The sequence below is a fragment of the Pan paniscus genome, chromosome 7 (genome assembly GCF_029289425.2).
Source record: "Pan paniscus chromosome 7, NHGRI_mPanPan1-v2.0_pri, whole genome shotgun sequence".
Taxonomy (NCBI): Eukaryota; Metazoa; Chordata; class Mammalia; order Primates; family Hominidae; genus Pan; species Pan paniscus.
In genome coordinates, this window is record NC_073256.2 from 134,267,788 (window position 1) to 134,284,446 (window position 16,659).

Genomic DNA, 16,659 nt, shown 5'->3' on the forward strand with positions numbered 1-16,659 from the left:
CTCTCCTCTCAAATGTGTGTCACGACAATGACCCTTTGTTGCTCTTCATAAAAAGTTATCTCGTATGTTCATTTAAAACAAAAATAAAAACAAACCAGAACAGAATTATGGCTCTGAGTATAGCCTGGCCAAACCAGTAGCTGACTTTAATATATAACTCTGAAAAATATCATGAAGCAACAGTTTACATTCCCTGCTATCATTATATAACAAGCATATCTGACTGTTTCAGTTTACGTAAGCTTTGGCCTAAGTTTGTCAAAACTCTCACATCTTAGCTGTGTTAAAGCTGACATCCACATGATTTTCTTACAGAAGAACAACTTTCTAGGTTTTATGTTCCATATTTATATACTATCCTATATAAATATATATATGCATTTTAGCTACCTGTTAATGTAAAACATTCCAAGGAAAACTATACATTTGGAAGCTAATACTACTGCTTATTGTAGACCAAGTCAACAATTTTTTTTAAAAGAAGACACATACTCTAAGTCAGGCAGTGGCTGATCAAAGTCATGAAATTCTTCAGGTAAAGTAATGGCATTATAAGCTGCTTCCCGATTTTCCTCAGGCAGGTCAACCACACCTAGAAAAGAAATGCTAAGCTTAAATATCTAGCTACCCATAAATTATCTAGGGATCAGAGGGAGACAAGTAGGTATAATTTCCTAAGTTTATATTCTCATAGAAAGGTTGATAACATATGCAAAATACCTTGAAGCACAAGTACTTCTCTTTTTCCATGCTCATACATCGTATTCCTTGCTTTAGGAAAAAGTCAAAGCACTAATTATGCATTAAGCTCATAAATGGTTAAACGGACATATCAACAAATAACTAGTAATAGTTTCCTAATTAAACATGATATTTATGAGGGGGGAAAAAGAATGACTGCAAAAGAGTACCTTAAATGTTAAAAGGAGCTGGTTATTTTGGAGAAAGAATTACACAATTTTAATTTTCTTTATATTTTTCCTATATTTTTCAAGTTGTCTATAATAAATATGCCTTACTTTGAAAGACAAACAAAAAGCATGTTATTTAGATAAAATGTGCTTATTGGTCACATGTTAATTTAAGTATTGTAGTCTTTTTCTAAATATTTTACTTTTAAATAAAATCTTAGATCTCAGACATTTTACTATTCACATATTGACATAAACTGAAGTACTAGAATGTATCCTCAGTAGAAACTGTTTAAGGCATTTCTTAATAAAATACACATTATTTTAATTAGAATAAAAATTTCATCAATGCTTTTAAAAATTATAGAAAGACATGTGAATTTAAATATTAATTATCTACTTAGATGGTGGTGTGGTTGGCAGACTCCAGTTTTATAACCAATCATTACCTAAAACAAAATAACAAAAAACTACAAAGAATATTTACTTAGGAAAAAAAGTTTAAAATCCTAAAATTGTCTTTTCTGAGCTATATTTTAAAAAATCATCACATAACAATTAGTTTCCAACATTTCAACCTCTTGATGACTCAGTCTATGTAAGCTGCTGAAAAAAGTATTAAAAAGGCAGCTCCAAAGGAAGAACAAAAGGGGGTGAGCTCCATTACTTCACAGGGAGAACAGACGCAAGTAGGTTTCCTCCCCTGAAGCACTGCCTCCCCAAGCCTTGCTCTATCTTTGAAGGGTTCCTCGTATTTCAATTATAACAAAGCACGTAGATTTAGAAAATGTGTTTAGCTACAGTAACACAAAAAACATGAGAAACTCCAAAGTAAACAACAACAACAACAAAAACCAAACAAGTTTAACATTACCTGGCCGAAAAGCCATCTTTATCTTAATGAATGCTTCATTACAGTCTGCAAGAAGGTATTTGGCTTTCCTGTGATAGATTCGAACTACTCCCAGTAAGAGATGTCCTGATGTCCGTAATGCCATTTTCACCTATGAATAAAACATTAATCATATTCCAAAACCTGCATTTCATGCCATTCATAGTCTTTTTTTTTATCTTTTTCCTTTAAAGTTGCCTTATAATCACATACATTTCTCTGTCCTTACCTATAAATTCCCTGAATATCGAATATCCTGAAAAGACAGAGTGACTGGAAATTCACGAATTAACACAAACATGAAGGAAGCTAGGAAGCAAGCACTAAACCATTCCATGAATTGTGTCATTAGCACATTAGGGAGCACGTAACACTTTTGGTTGCCAATCCAGGGCCACTGTTTCTTGCTAAGTCAATTCTGATTTTGTTTGAGAAGCAAATGTCCCCCACACTGACAGATGTCTCATTCCTCTCTGCTAATACCTGTTCTTCAGTGGGCATGAAACACAGTTCAGCCAATTGAGTAATAGGTGAAGTATGCCAGAGAATTTCTGAGAAAGATTTTCCCCCCAAAAGAACAATGCCTCTCTCTTCCTTCCCTCTCCTGCTTTGTGAATAGGTAGGGCTTGCTTGGTGCTTCATGCAGTCACCCTGTAAACCACAATGCTAAAGTATGAGGACAGGAAGCTAACACACTAAGGATGGGAGAGTTCTTGGATGACATAATCAAGCTGCTGGACCAATCTCAGATCTCCCTGTTTCCAAAATTTTAGTTAATTAAGCCTGTTATTTCCCTTATTGTTTAAGCTACTTTTTAACTAAGTTTCCATTAATTGGAAAGCATACTGATTTAAAAAAAAAAGTTTGGAAAGCATACTAATTGATAAAGAACAATAGTATCCATAGCTTTTTTTCACCAGAAAATATACTCCCAACCTTTTTTCAAGGCAGATCTTGATCAACATTAATATGGGATACAGTATGTGGAAAAGCAGTAGTTGATAAAACAATGAGATAAGACTCCATCTAAACACAAGTATTCAAAATTCCTCTAGCCATAAGGAAAATTTACTGAAAGAACAAGGCAATATGAACTCAAACATCCTCAGATACTTTCCCAAACCACGCCATAAAACACAACAAGTTCTAAGGTAACAAAAAAAGCTTTTAAACATTTGCTTAATGTTTAAATTATGATTAGTATATTGTTATTTGTAAAAGAAAATGTTGTATTTTAAATTTTATGTGTATTTTCTACAGCACTCTAGGACCCTACTTATGACTCTCAGGTTCTGTATTTATGAGCATTTTATGTGACTTATAGCATAAATGATGATGTCTATGGCCATACATTTTTAGACATCCAAAATTATACCAAATTTGTGATCAAATTCAGAATTTATCAGACAATGAATCCCTAATTTTAAAAAAATTCAAAGTAAAATGTTGCTCCTAATGGAAAAACAGAATCTATTTTTATGTGGTGTTATAAAATTTAAAATTAATATTGACTGAACCTTCACCTAAGAACAAAGGAGGGAAAAAAAACCTCTGCTATTACCTTATCTAGAACTAGCAACTTTCAAAAAGTGGTGTTTGGGCAAAAGCTTTCTTTCTGGATTAGTCTGGTTCAGAGTTTAGCCTAGGAGTAGGTAAAATGAGGTATGGCATATGTTTTTGAGCTAGTGTGTGTTAAAGTGTAAACATAAATATAATAAAGATTCCAGGCTACATATTCTGGGAAAGCTCTGCAAATAGGGCCAGTGGTTCTTCCAATGGGGGAGTGGAAGAGAGAAGGGAAAAAGTATGCAAGCTTGCAGTTGCAAATGAGTCATGTGTGACACTTATGCTCAACAACTAAACTGACATTTTCACAACAAGAACTGCACACCAAAGCAAACATTAGAAATTTCAGGCCAGTTCACTCTGTGGAAATATCTTTACATCCTGTTACCAAATAGATAAAAGCTCAGTTAGAAATGGTTTAAAAAATTTGAAGAGAAATCACTTTCTCTCATAAACACATTACAATCTTTTACATTATTCCTGAACTGTCTGCTTTCCTTTGTGGCTGTTCGTGTATATGTTCAATTATCAGATTGTCTCATACTCGTTTGTAGTGTCCCTAAAGTGGCACAAAGTACTCGGTACATATCATGAAAAAAATCTGTTATCCTTTTAAGCCACTCAATATTTGCTTACGGATGTTAAAGATTAGCCACACATATACTTTCCAGAAAGGAGTACGATTTCAACGTTTTCCATTAACTTATCCCAGTAAGCATACCTATAAAAAAAAATTGAAAATACCAATGTTCTCATACAATTTGACCAGCAGTGCAAACTGGTATGATCTCACCAGAACAAACTGTTAGTGCGTATCACAAATCTCAAAAACATGTCCATCACTTGGCCTATCAATTATAATCCTAAAAATAAATCTTAAGAGAAGCACTTAAGGGCGTGAACAAACATTTAACAAGAAATGTTTACTAAATGGCTAGTCTTTAAAAAGAAAATAAAACAACCTGTAATCCTACCACCTACAGAAATCTGTAATAATCTTTTGGTATGCCTTCTAGGCTTTCCTGTGTACATGTACACAAGTTTTCTTTGTGTATATACATAAAAACTAACACAATGATTGTTAGAAGGCTGCATCCAGGAAATAGAGCAAAACTTACGAAAAGGCACAGATTTCTTATAAACACCCCCTTCCTCACACACAGATAATCCTCCCCACAATTGACACCTCCCATCGGTGTTTCATTTATTAAAATCGATAAACTTATATTAACACATCATTACCAAAAGTCCTTAGTTTACATCAGGGTTCACACGTGGTGTTATACATTTTATTAGTTTGTACAAATGTAAATGGCATTTAACTATTATACTACCATGCAAAACAGTTTTACTGCTCTAAAAAGAATAGTCTGTGCTCTGCCTACTCAACCCTCCATTCTCTCCCCAACCTACCATCTTTTTACTGTCTCATTTGTATAGTTTTGGCTTTTCCAGAGTGTCCTATAGCTGCAATCATATAATATGTAGCCTTTTTAGATTGGCTTATTATACTAAGTAATATGCATTTACAGCACTTCCACGTCGGTTTTTTTTTTTTTTTTTTTTGAGACGGTCTCAAATAAAAGCTCCTCTGAGGAACAGATCAGAAACAATATTTGGGCACTGCCCTGACTGATGCTTATTTGCCATTAAAAATAGGCAAATCAAAATATATGCACTTAGAGATTTTTTTTAAAGAAAAAGAGAATCATACTGTAATCATATCAAGTCTATCTAGAGGTGATAAGGACTTCACATAATAAAGAAACATTTCTAAGGATTTTCCTTGCGCTCCAATGCCCCTACCTAAAAAAACTGTTTTAGAAGTTCTATTTCACATATCAATAAACAATCAACAAAGTGAATAAAAATGTCAACATCAAACATACCTTTGGTGAGATGATACTCTCCACGCTGCTCTCTAAATTACACTCGAACACATGGGCTTTGGTTAGCTTCTTATCCCAATGGGCCGCTAGCCAAATTTTGGCCAGAGGCCCTCTTTTACTGAGAACAAAATGTGCGTAGAACATTGTTCTGGCTGGCTATGAAAACAGAAGAAAACCTAAGAGGGGAAAAAAAAGTTAATGTAAATATCATCTGACAATTTAAATACTTATCAAGACATAAGAAATTTAAAATTTTTCTTCTCTCTTTAATATGAAAACTATAAAATGCTTGAGTAAATGTTTAATATGTATTTTAAAAACAACAGATTTAAAACAAATCTATTGTTCTAATTTTGAGAGGAAAAAAAATAGACCCCAAAATACTAAGAGCTGAAAGTAAAAGGGACAAGAGTCAAATTGCTTTCATGCCTTGTTTCATTTCTGTCTTGATTGACAGTGGAAATAGTCTGTTTACTGGCCAAAAGCTAGAGAATATATTTTTCATGGCAAGAAAAGAAAATCTATGAAGAAAGATACTCAGGCACAGATAAAAATCTGTGGAAATTTCCATTTTTAGAATGCCATTAAAAATCGCGATTCTGGGATAAATTATCTGTAAAATTGCTACTACATGAAAAGTACTGTACTAAGCATTTCATATTCCACCAAGCAAAGCTAAGCAGATAGGCTGGCCCCATTTTACAGGTGGGTAGTTTAGAAAAACGAAGTTCAAAAAAGGTAAAGAATTATATACAGTTTTCTTAACTTAAGAACTTACAAAGCATTTATCTACTTATAATTTAAATATTAAATCAGGGACAATGGTACAGCAGATTTATCTTATGACTGAAAGTCTTGGAATCACAAATATGTTACTGACATTCTACTTTCCTTCAGCACTCTAATGTATTAAGAAAGGCCGCTTGAAAACCCCAGTTCAGAAGAGTACATTAACTGCAGGATATTTCCTTTATATCATTTAATTTCCCTCTTTCACAGATTTAAAAGAAATCTACTTCAGAGAATGAATTTCCAGATTTAAAACAAATCTATTGTTCTGATTTTTTTCTAAAATGTCCACGACTAGAAAATGATATATGCCTTGCTTTACAGAAATAAAATCAAGTGCATGTACAATACATAAAAAGCACTTTAAAATTTTAATTTGAAATAGAGTCACAGGGAGTCATACAGATAGCAGGTCCCATGTACTTTTTTAAACCTAGTTTCTCCCAATGGTGACATCTTAAATAACTACAATATAGTATCAAAACCAGGGCACTGACATTGACTCAATGTGTCTACAGACTTTTATACCATTTTGTCACATATGCAGATTTGTATAATCACCACTGCAAAAAGATACACAGCTATTCCATCACTACAAAACTCATCACATTCATCCCTCTCTCTCTGCCATTTCTAAGTCTTGACAAACACCACCTGTTCTACATTTCTAATTTTGTCACTTTTTTTCTTTTAAGAGATGGGGTCTCATTCTGTCTCCCAGGCTGGAGTGCAGTGATGTGATCACAGCTCACTGCAGCCTTGAACTCCTAGGCTCAAGCAATCCTCCTCCCTCAGCCTCTCAAGTAGTTGGAACTACAGGCATTGAGTCACCACACTGGACTTAATTTTGTTGTTTTGAGAAAATTATATAAATGAATCATATAGTATGTGACTTCTTGAAATGGCTTTTTGGATCTAGCACAATGCTTCTGTGATCCAAGTTGTTACGTTCATCAATAGTATATTCCCTTTTACTGTTGGACAGCATTCCGTGAGATTCATATACCACCATATGCTTGGACATTTACCTATTGAAGGACATTTAGTTGTTTCCAGTTTTTGGCCATTACAAATAAACCTGCTATAAATATTCATGTACAGACTTTTGGTGAACATTAAGTTTTCATTTCTCTAGGACAACTGTCCCGAAGTGTGACTGCTGACAAGTATTGTTAAGTATATGTTTAGTTTTTAAAGAAACTTTAATACAATTATCAAAATGAGTGAGTTTTTTATATTTATAGGCAAGATTATCAAATTTATATAGAAAAGCAAATAAACTAAAAAAGCTAAAACTATTTTGAAAAATAGTGAGAAAAATTAGTCTATTTGATTTCAAGACTTACTATATAGCTATAATACTCAAGATTGGTATTAGCAGAGGAAACACAGTCAATGCAACAGAACTGAGAACCCAGAAACAGCCCGCACAACTAAGTTCAACTAATTTTTTTTTTTTTAAAAGATGCAAAAGCTATCTAATGGAGAAATGATAGATTTTTCAACAAATGGTGCTGGAGTGATTAAATACAATCTGAAGACCAGAAAACATGCACGCACACACGCACACACCCCCCACAAAACAAAAAAGGCAAGGAAAAAACCCTCCACCTAAATCTCACACTTTATATAAAAATTCAAAATAGACAAAACTTTTAAAAAATGGCAGACGGGAACCTTCAGTACCTAAAGCTTGGTAAAAATTTTGACACATCAAAAACACAACCCATGAAGGAAAAGTTCTTGCTCAATAAACTCGCCTTTATCAAATTAAACTTCTGCTCTATGAAAGAAATGCAAAGACAAGCTATAGACTGGGGAAAAAATATAAACCACACATCTGACTAGAACTCAGATATAGAATATGTAAAGAATTCTCAAAACTTCAGGGGTAAGAAGAAAAAAAAACTCCAATTAGAAAGTAAGCAAAAGAGGCCAGGCAGGCTGGCTCATGCCTGTAAACCCAGCACTTTGGCAGGCCGAGACAGGCAGATCACTTGAGGCCAGAAGTTCAAGACCAGTCAGGACAATTTGGCAAAACCCTGTCTCTACTAAAAAACACAGAAACTGCTACGTGTGGTGGCATGTGCCCGTAATCCCAGCTACTCAGGTGGCTGAGGCAGGAGGATTGCTTGAACCCAGGCTGTGGAGGTTGCAGCGAGCTGAGATCGCGACACTGCATTCTAGCCTGGGTGACACAGCAAGACTCTGTATAAAAAGAAAAAAAAAAGTGAGCCAAAGAAGAGAAATTTCACAGAAGAGGTTTACTGATGACAAATAAGAACATGAAATGTTCAATTATCCTAGGCATTTGAGAAATACAAATTAAGGCCAAAAACATTATCACCACACACTTAATATAAGAGCTAAATTAAAAAATAGTGGCAACATCAAATGCTGCTGGATCTCTTACACTGCAGGTGGGACTAAAATCTCTTGAATTAGCTTTTCTCTAAAAGATACAGAGTAATTATTTTTCATTTTTTTCACAGTCTGTACATCTTAAAGAATTTTGCTTACTGTACTTTCAAATAAAAATGTGCCAATTCTTTCCCATGATGTAGAGAAAATATATTTTAGTTAAGCGTATCACAAGCAACAGATTTCTTACATGTCAAAAATATTTGGGAGGGTGGGGGGCTGTGGTGCAAGACTACTGCAGTCAGGTTTGCTTCATCTCCATTTCCATCACTTAACAGTAAAGAGTCTTGAAATTCTCATTCTCTGAATCTAATGTTCCCAAAGGATTATTAATTCATACTAAAAAAACTTTTTCTCAAAAGAAAAAAAACCAGGCTTTGTCAACTGTCTAATGTTGTAAACTCTTCCTCCCAAATTTGGAGTTAAGGAAGGAAGAAATTGGCTAGCGGTGGTGGCTCACGCCTGCCATCCCAGCCCTTTGGGAGGCCAAGGTAAGAGGAATGCTTGAGGGCAAGAGTTCCAGACCACCCTGGTCAATATAGCAAGACCCTGTGTTTATTTTTCTAAAAAAAGAAATTAAAGAATGAAGAAATACTATATTCTATACTAAGAACTCAGACAAAATATTCTTAAGGTACGAGCATTAAATAACACCTCAAAGGTGCTTTATTTGCCATTTGTTATTTTATAGATTAAAACATGCTTCCCATATCGGAAGACAGCCTCCTATGTTTCAAATCAGTGCCTACACTTCAAGCCTTAAAATGTTATCACAAAACTTAAGCTGCTCCTACTATGTTATAAATAAAATCTAGAGAACTTTACAGAAATCCAACATAGCAGCATGTTCTGAAAAATATAATCGCTGTTGTACAGGACAAGCCCCAAGTTCCACTATGGAAGCAAGCAACTGTATCCTAAACAAAAAACTCCTTAATATTAAGCTTCTAGAATACTATCTGTCACATGACAATTACTAAATATGTGCTTAATGAATAAATAAATAAGATCCACCAAGTGATCTCATAATTGGCATATGTAAAAAATTTTAGACGTTTTAAAAATTAAAACTACTGGCATTTTTCAACAGGTGTCAGTAGCTCTTGGCCAGCACTTCAGCTGCTGGTCAGAGCACCGTGCCTAAAATATCCCAGCTATGCAGAGGCAGAGATTCCTAAACAGAAGCCTGTTTGGCATAGGATGGGGCTAAGGAAGGCAGAGTGATGCTAAAATTAATGTGGGAAACAATTAGCAAGAGGAAATCACTCTAATAACTAAAGGAAGCCAGAGGAGCAGTGGTGGATCGACTCCTGGTGTATATCTGAATAAGGAGAAAGTGTAATTATAATTGCCTTTTAAGCCAATTTTTTTTTTCCTTGATAATACCAAACTTTATCCAATCTTTAAAAAAGTCGATTAATCTGTTTAGGTTTTGAAGATTCTATACTCTGCTAAATCCTTTATGAAAACCCTGTGCAGAAAATCTGCATTTGATACCACAGCACAACTTAGCATTTCATGATTTGAGAATCATTTTTTTCTAAAGCGGCAAGCAGTTTTTTTCAATTGATCCTAAAAAATAAAAGTCTGATGTGAAACAGCAGAAAGATTGCTATTTTAGAACATATTCAAGAATACAAAAAATGGCAATTTAAGACTGTTTCAAAGAATCAAACTGAGGCTCATGCTTCTAGGATAGTATCAGTCATTACCAATATTTCACTCATTAGAAAGCATGGCAGGACTGTGGTTGTGTAAATTGGTACTGTCCTCTCTGAAGGACAATATGACAACATTTTATAAAAATTTCACTTACACTTTCTAGCCAGAAATTGCACTTTCAGTAATCAATACCAAAGATATACTTGGAGATGCATATTACTAAAGACAAAACCAAAAAACCAAACACGAAAAAATCCTAAGAAAACTTACTAAGCACTACGTGTTTTATGTATCCAACCTCTTCATGACTGTCCTACAGAAGTAAATTACTGGCCCATTTTAGAGATGGAGAAAACAGATGAAGATAAGTAAATGTCACTAGTATTTAATGGAAGTGGAACTTGAACTTCAGAATCCACACTTCTAACTACAACACTATGCTGCCTTGCCAGAGCAGAACAGAACATTCGAAATAACCTACTTGGCCATCAATAAGTGATATGAAAAATTAATAAACCCAAACAACGGAATATAGTCGGTCCTCCTTATCCATGGCTTCTTGCATCCATGGACTAAACCAACCCAGGATCAAAAATTGTTGGAGGAGGGAGACAAAAAAACACAATAATAAAAAACACTATTAATAAAAAACTATAACAACTATATTAACTATTAACATAGCATTTACATTGTAATATCATAAATGGAGATGATTTGAAGTATATGGGATGTTAGTAGGTTATATGCAAATACTACAATATTTCATATAAGCGACTTGAGCATTCGTGGTTTTGGTCCTGGAACCAATTCCCCTTTAATATCAAGGGACAATTGTACAGTACAACTTCAAACAAGAATACAACATTTGTACTAACATGGAAAATCTCCAGGTTAAGTGCAAAAAAGTTGGAGTTTTAAAAAAGAATGCTCTTTCTCTATATATTTACGAGTTCTTCAATAAGCTTAAAATACCTGTGGCGTACACATGAAACTGGTGATACTGGTTACCTCTGGAAAGTAGGTATGCAGGGCAAGTGAGGCCTACCTTTTTGTACTGTTTGATATATATATATACATACACACACACACACACACATATATTTTAACTCGGGACATACATGTACACCACCTATTCAAAGTAAAAACTACTATCTCAGAAGCAAAGACATAATCCTGCTATTGTCATTAACTAGCAGTTAAGCTGCCTAACCTTTATGCGGTTCAGTTTCCCTACTATGAAAACCTGAAAGGTTGAAATCTGGTGGTTTACCTAACCTTTGAAAACATCAATACCTAACTCAGATCAGAACGGAGCTACCTCTTCAGGGGAGTGGGGGGAAGGATCTCCGAAGATATTTCTAACCCTGCACACTAGAAATCTCCTCTGTTTTGGTTCTAACATCCTTTGACCAAGAGTTTTACAATCAGACAGTCGTAGGTTCAAATTCAGCTCCCTCTTTGCTCAGTTGTTTTGTAACGGTGAATAAGTTACTTCTCAACTATAAAGTGGGATAATATTCACCAAAAAAGATTATGAAAATTAAATACAAGGGCACACCTAACATAGTGCCACTGCTGATGCGAAGAGTAACTCTGAAGACAATCTTGCAGCAAAACATTAACCAGCCAGTATAGTCATGCCTAACAACTCTGGTTTGACATTTAAACTAAAAACACAACCTTATTTCTCAAGAATTAGAAAATTTCCATTCTGTACCAAACTGTAAAAGAGTTTCTTAGAATTTGTATGTTTCACAAAATAATTCACCAGAAATTCTTTCGTAATTCTGACTTGTGTATAAAAAAAGGACTATGTCTATTAGTTATGCACTGCTGTCACCTCAACTATACAAACTGTTAACTTATTTGAAGATCAGATATGGCGTATGTCTTCATCAATGCCTTTCCAAAAATAATTAGTTGCCTCCGACATTAACAAAGGTATTTAATGACTTCACGATTTGAGAAACCTTCTCCTGCCTGTCTCCAAAATTCTACAGACTCGCACAGCCCGCTGGCATTTACACCCAATTTAAGAAAATAGAAATTTTTGCCTGAAAACCAATTACTCTTCTAACCAGTATAATGACAACAAAGATTAACTTTCCCTTGCAAAAAGAAGCCGATAAACACAAGCCTTTCCCAGAAACTCTTCACACAAACGCTGTTTTTTTTTTTTCACGCTGAAGACACTAACAAATCAGAGTGACCAAGTAAATCCCCCAGGGTTTCCCTCTTACAAATTTGAAGAAGGCCGCTAAGTCTGGCAGCACAACCCGACAGTGTCACCCCACACTATCAGAGCGGATCATTCGCAAAAAGCCTTTTTCAGCGACGAAAAGGGCATCAAGCATTTATCAGAAACACACACCTCCCCCAGAGCGTCTCTACAACACCCGATATCCTTAATCACTTTAAAGAATGATCAGAAAAGTTCAGGGGAAAACCAATTATGCAAATATCCTTGGAAAAAGAAGCAACTTCCCTCCGTCTCTTTTTCCACGCGTCTGTGAAATATTTAGCATTCCCAACGTAAAAATTATCTTTTTAAAACAGGAGGGCAGCAGCAGTCACTGGCCGACGGGCACCCGCCGACCCCCCGCCCCACCCCGCCCAGCCCCACCAGGTCCGCACTTTCTTGAGCCCCGCACCCGAGTTCGGCAGAAGGCTGCTGCTCCCGGGGCTGGCACCGCGGACGCCGGGCCCGCCACCGCGGACGCCGGGCCCGCCACCGCCTCCTCCCAGACAGCCATTTTTACCCGCGGAGTAGGCGGCCCGGTCCCCAGAGCGGGCTCGTTCAAACCTCCTCCCCTCCCTCCACAGCCCAGGGTTTCCCCGGCCTCCTGGGGGACGTGAGATGGACCTGCAGGGTAACAGCCTTTGTAGATCTCAGAATGGATCAGAATCATTTGTTACCGAACAAGCGATGATGCGGGCCCAAGCTGCATGGGTCCGGGCCGAGGGCGGGCCCGGGGCGAAGGGGGCTGGGCGGGTGGCGCCGCCGCTTGGGCGCCGGGAGGGTGGCAGCACGCGTGGGCGCGGCGAGGGCTGCCTTCTCCCTCGCCCTCCCGCCCCCAGGAGTCCGGCTCCCCGACGGCAGAGCGGCGGGGAAAGGGTGGGGGGAGGGAGCTGGAGGAAAAGAAGGGGTCGGCCGAGTCTCTTACCTTGCTCTCCGCTGGGAGTTGGGCGGGCTGGGTGGCCCGGGGAGGGGAAAAGGGTCGGGGGAGGGGGCGGGGAAAGGGGGGAGCCCTTGCGAGGTGTAGCTTCCGAGCAGCTCCCGCCGCCGCCACAGCCGGCGCCTCCTTTCCGATTCACTCAAACAAACAAGATGGCTGCCGTTACGCCGCGGCTCTTCCTGCCGCCCAAATCCTCGGTTCAAATCGGCAGGATGTTTACGGTCAAAATGGTACCTGTGCGCCTGCGCAGCCAGCCCAAGCCCCCCCCCCCCAGAAGGAGCGGCGCAGGCGCAATGACTATTTCCTTTTCTTTGGAACCCGCCCTCTGTTTGTGGAGTCCGCAACTGAGCAAGCGCAAAGGTGATTCTCTTGCGAGAGGGTCTTTGAGAGTTGCGGTGTTAGCCAATAGCGTAAGATAGCGCACGCGCAGTGCTTCCCAGTGCGGTGAATATTTGCGTTTAGCTTTATTCTTGTGCTTGTTTTAAAGAAAAAAGCTGTCGTGGTGCAATTTTGTGTGCCCCCACCAAAAAATTCATTTTATGGCTCTGTAGGGATGAAAGTAACATAAAAACCTCAAACTAACTCCATAAAATATAGAGGTTCATTTATTCAGTCAACCTATATTATAGAGGGTCTTCTGTTTGCTACGCGTTGGGTTCTGGATATAATGATTAATATAACAGAGATAATAACTGCCTTTTGGAAATTTTCAGTATTGTTTGGGAGGAATCTTAAAATTTCTTATCTTAAAAGACTTACTTGTACCACGAAGAAATTTACTTTTGTTTTTATTGTAGAGATCTTTCCAGTGATGAAAGAAATTGAAGAGGACACACAAAAATGGAAATATATTCCATGTTCATGGATTGGAAGAATCAATATTGTTAAAATTTCCATACTACCCAGAGCAATCTACAGAGTCAATGTAATCCCTATCAAAATATCAATGACATTCTTCACAGAAAGAGGAAAAAAATCCTAAAATTTATATGGAACCACAATAAGACCAAGAATAGCCAAAGCAATCCTGAGCAAAAGAATAAGAATAAAGCTGGAGGCATCACATTACCTGACTTCAAATTATACTACAAAGTGATAGTAAACAAAACAGCATGGTGCTGGCATAAAAACAGACACATAGACTAACGGAACAGAATAGAGGACCTATAAATAAATCAATACATATACAGTCAACTAATTTCTGACAAAGCTGCCAAGAACATACGTTGGGAAAAGGATGGTCTCTTCCAAAAATTGTTCTGGAAAAACTAGATAACTATATGTAGAAGAATGAAACAGATCACTATCTTTTGCCATATTAAAAAAATCAAAACAAAATGGCTTGAAGACTGGAATCTAAGATTTGAAACTATTGAAACTACTAGAAGAAAACGTTAGGGAAATGCTCCAGAACCAAATATTTCTTAGTAAGACCTTAAAAGCATAGGCAAGCAAAGCAAAAATGGACAAATGGGATCATGCCAAGCTAAGAACCTTCTGCAAAGCAAACAACAAAGTGAAGAGACAACCCATCAAGTGGGGGAAAATACTTGCAAACTACTCATCTATCACAGAATTAATAGCCATAATATATAAGGAGCTCAAACAATATAATAGGAAAATAATCCAATTAAAATTGAGCAAAAGACCTGAATGGATATTTCTCAAAAAAGACATACAAATGGCCAACAGGTATATGAAAAAATGCTTAACATCACTAATCATCAGAGAAATGCAAATCAAAACTAGGATGAGGTATAATCTCATCCCAGTTGAAATGGCTTTTATCCAAAATACAGGCAATAATGAATGCTGATAAAGATGTGGAGAAAGAGGAACACTCGTACACTGTTGGTAGGAATGTATGTTAGTACAGCACTGTGAAGAACAGTATAGAGATTCCTTAAAAACCTAAATATAGAGCCACCATATGAGCCAGCAATCCCACTCCTGAGTAAATACCAAAAAAAAAAAAAAAAAAAAAAGGAAATCAGTACATCAGAGTGGTATCTGCCCTCTCACGTTTATTGCAGCAAGATTCACAATTGTCAAGATATGGAATCAACGTAAGTGTCCATCAGTGGATAGATGGGTAAAGAAAATGTGGTACACATACACAAGATAATATTTTTCAGCCATAAAAAAGAAAAAAAAGTCCTTTCATTTGCTGCAACATGGATAGAACTGGAAGACATTAAGTGAAATAAACCAGGCACAGAAAGACATTAGTGTGAATGTTCACACTAATATGTGGGAGCTTAAAAAAAAAAAAAAACTCATTGAGATAGAAGGTAGAATGATGGTTACCAGAGCCTGGGAAAGGTAGTGGGGAGGGGGCAGATGAGTACAAAATCTGCCCCCTCAGATTTGGTACAAAAATACAATTAGAAAGAAGGAATAAAGTCTAGTGTTTGGTAGCACAATAGGGAAACTATAGTTAATAACTTACTATATATTTCAAAATAACTAAAAGAGTGGAATTGGAATGTTTCTAACACAAAGAAATGATAAATACTTGAGGTGATGGATACCCCAATTACCATGGTTTGTTACACATTGTATGCTTGTATTGAAATGTCAGACGTACCTTATAATTGTGTACAACTATTATGAATCCATAATAATAAAAACGTATTTTAAAAAGAAATTTTGTGTCCAGTTTCTGAATGTATTTTCATTTTAAAGTAAAACACACAGGAAAAGCAGACATTTAAGTCCATATACTCCTCATTGTCAGTAACCACTACTTCTGGACACTTCCAGGATTTTAATGACACACAGAACACCTCACTTTTACCCTTCTTATGCTGCTATAGGAGATGGATAAGAAAGTGGACAGTCTTGTGCTCCACTCACTGTGGGTCCACTGTTTTTGGGTTGGGGCAAGGTTCGTCTCACTGGCTGGAGTCCATTAGCTAAGTGACCATACCGGCCAGAGCTCAAAGCTTTATCAAGTGAATTTCTGTTGTAGTTAGCCAAATATTTTATGTTCTTTTGGTTTGTTTTTAATGGAGACTTTAAGAAATTGGCATTAAGGGTAGTTGTTAAAATCCCAAGCTGGGGAGTGAAGGAGTACAAGCACTTTTAACATTTTAAACATGCTTTCCCTCGACCAATATAGATTAGATGCTCAAAGCACTTAAATCCTTCCTGCTGGTGTGGCTTTAAGCAAACTCAACAGTGGCAGTTGTTGCATCATCTCAAAAAAAAAATACAAGCTCATTAACAATTAAACTCCTTGCAACAGAAATTAGATTTCTGCCAGTGAACAATTCAATTCTTCACTTCAAAATAATTTCAGTGTATCAGCTGCTAAATGACCTCAAAACTAATCATGTGGGAAAAGTCTCCTG

At 36.8% G+C, this 16,659-nt stretch overlaps 2 protein-coding genes across 3 annotated transcripts in view; one reads left to right on the forward strand and one right to left on the reverse strand.

Moving 5' to 3' along the window:
* RAD21 (RAD21 cohesin complex component) overlaps positions 1-13,486 on the reverse strand; it is a 28,912-nt gene extending 15,426 nt beyond the window's left edge. The window contains exons 1-4 of one of the 2 annotated variants that reach the window (XM_003823334.6): positions 13,295-13,486; positions 5,259-5,434; positions 1,786-1,915; positions 493-592 (exon numbers count right to left, since the gene is read on the reverse strand). In XM_003823334.6, coding sequence (XP_003823382.1) covers positions 493-592; positions 1,786-1,915; positions 5,259-5,402 — 374 coding nt within the window. In that variant the 5' untranslated portion in view covers positions 5,403-5,434; positions 13,295-13,486. Of the gene's footprint in view, positions 1-492; positions 593-1,785; positions 1,916-5,258; positions 5,435-13,046; positions 13,229-13,294 lie in introns of those variants that run through there. The other variant, XM_008976963.6, reaches the window with a different exon arrangement.
* LOC103786912 (uncharacterized) lies at positions 13,057-15,953 on the forward strand. Its single transcript, XM_008976965.5, has 2 exons — positions 13,057-13,666; positions 14,104-15,953. Exons 1-2 carry the CDS (start codon positions 13,057-13,059, stop codon positions 14,286-14,288), a joined length of 795 nt encoding a protein of 264 aa, XP_008975213.5. The 3' UTR covers positions 14,289-15,953.
* Positions 15,954-16,659: the final 706 nt, after the last annotated feature.

Bases quoted from the DNA above. Each gene is read 5' to 3' on its own strand.
- LOC103786912 (XM_008976965.5), top strand. From the start codon at position 13,057: ATGATGCGGGCCCAAGCTGCATGGGTCCGGGCCGAGGGCGGGCCCGGG. The intron at 13,667-14,103 runs GTGATTCTCTTG...TTTTTATTGTAG, and splicing joins GCAACTGAGCAAGCGCAAAG to AGATCTTTCCAGTGATGAAA.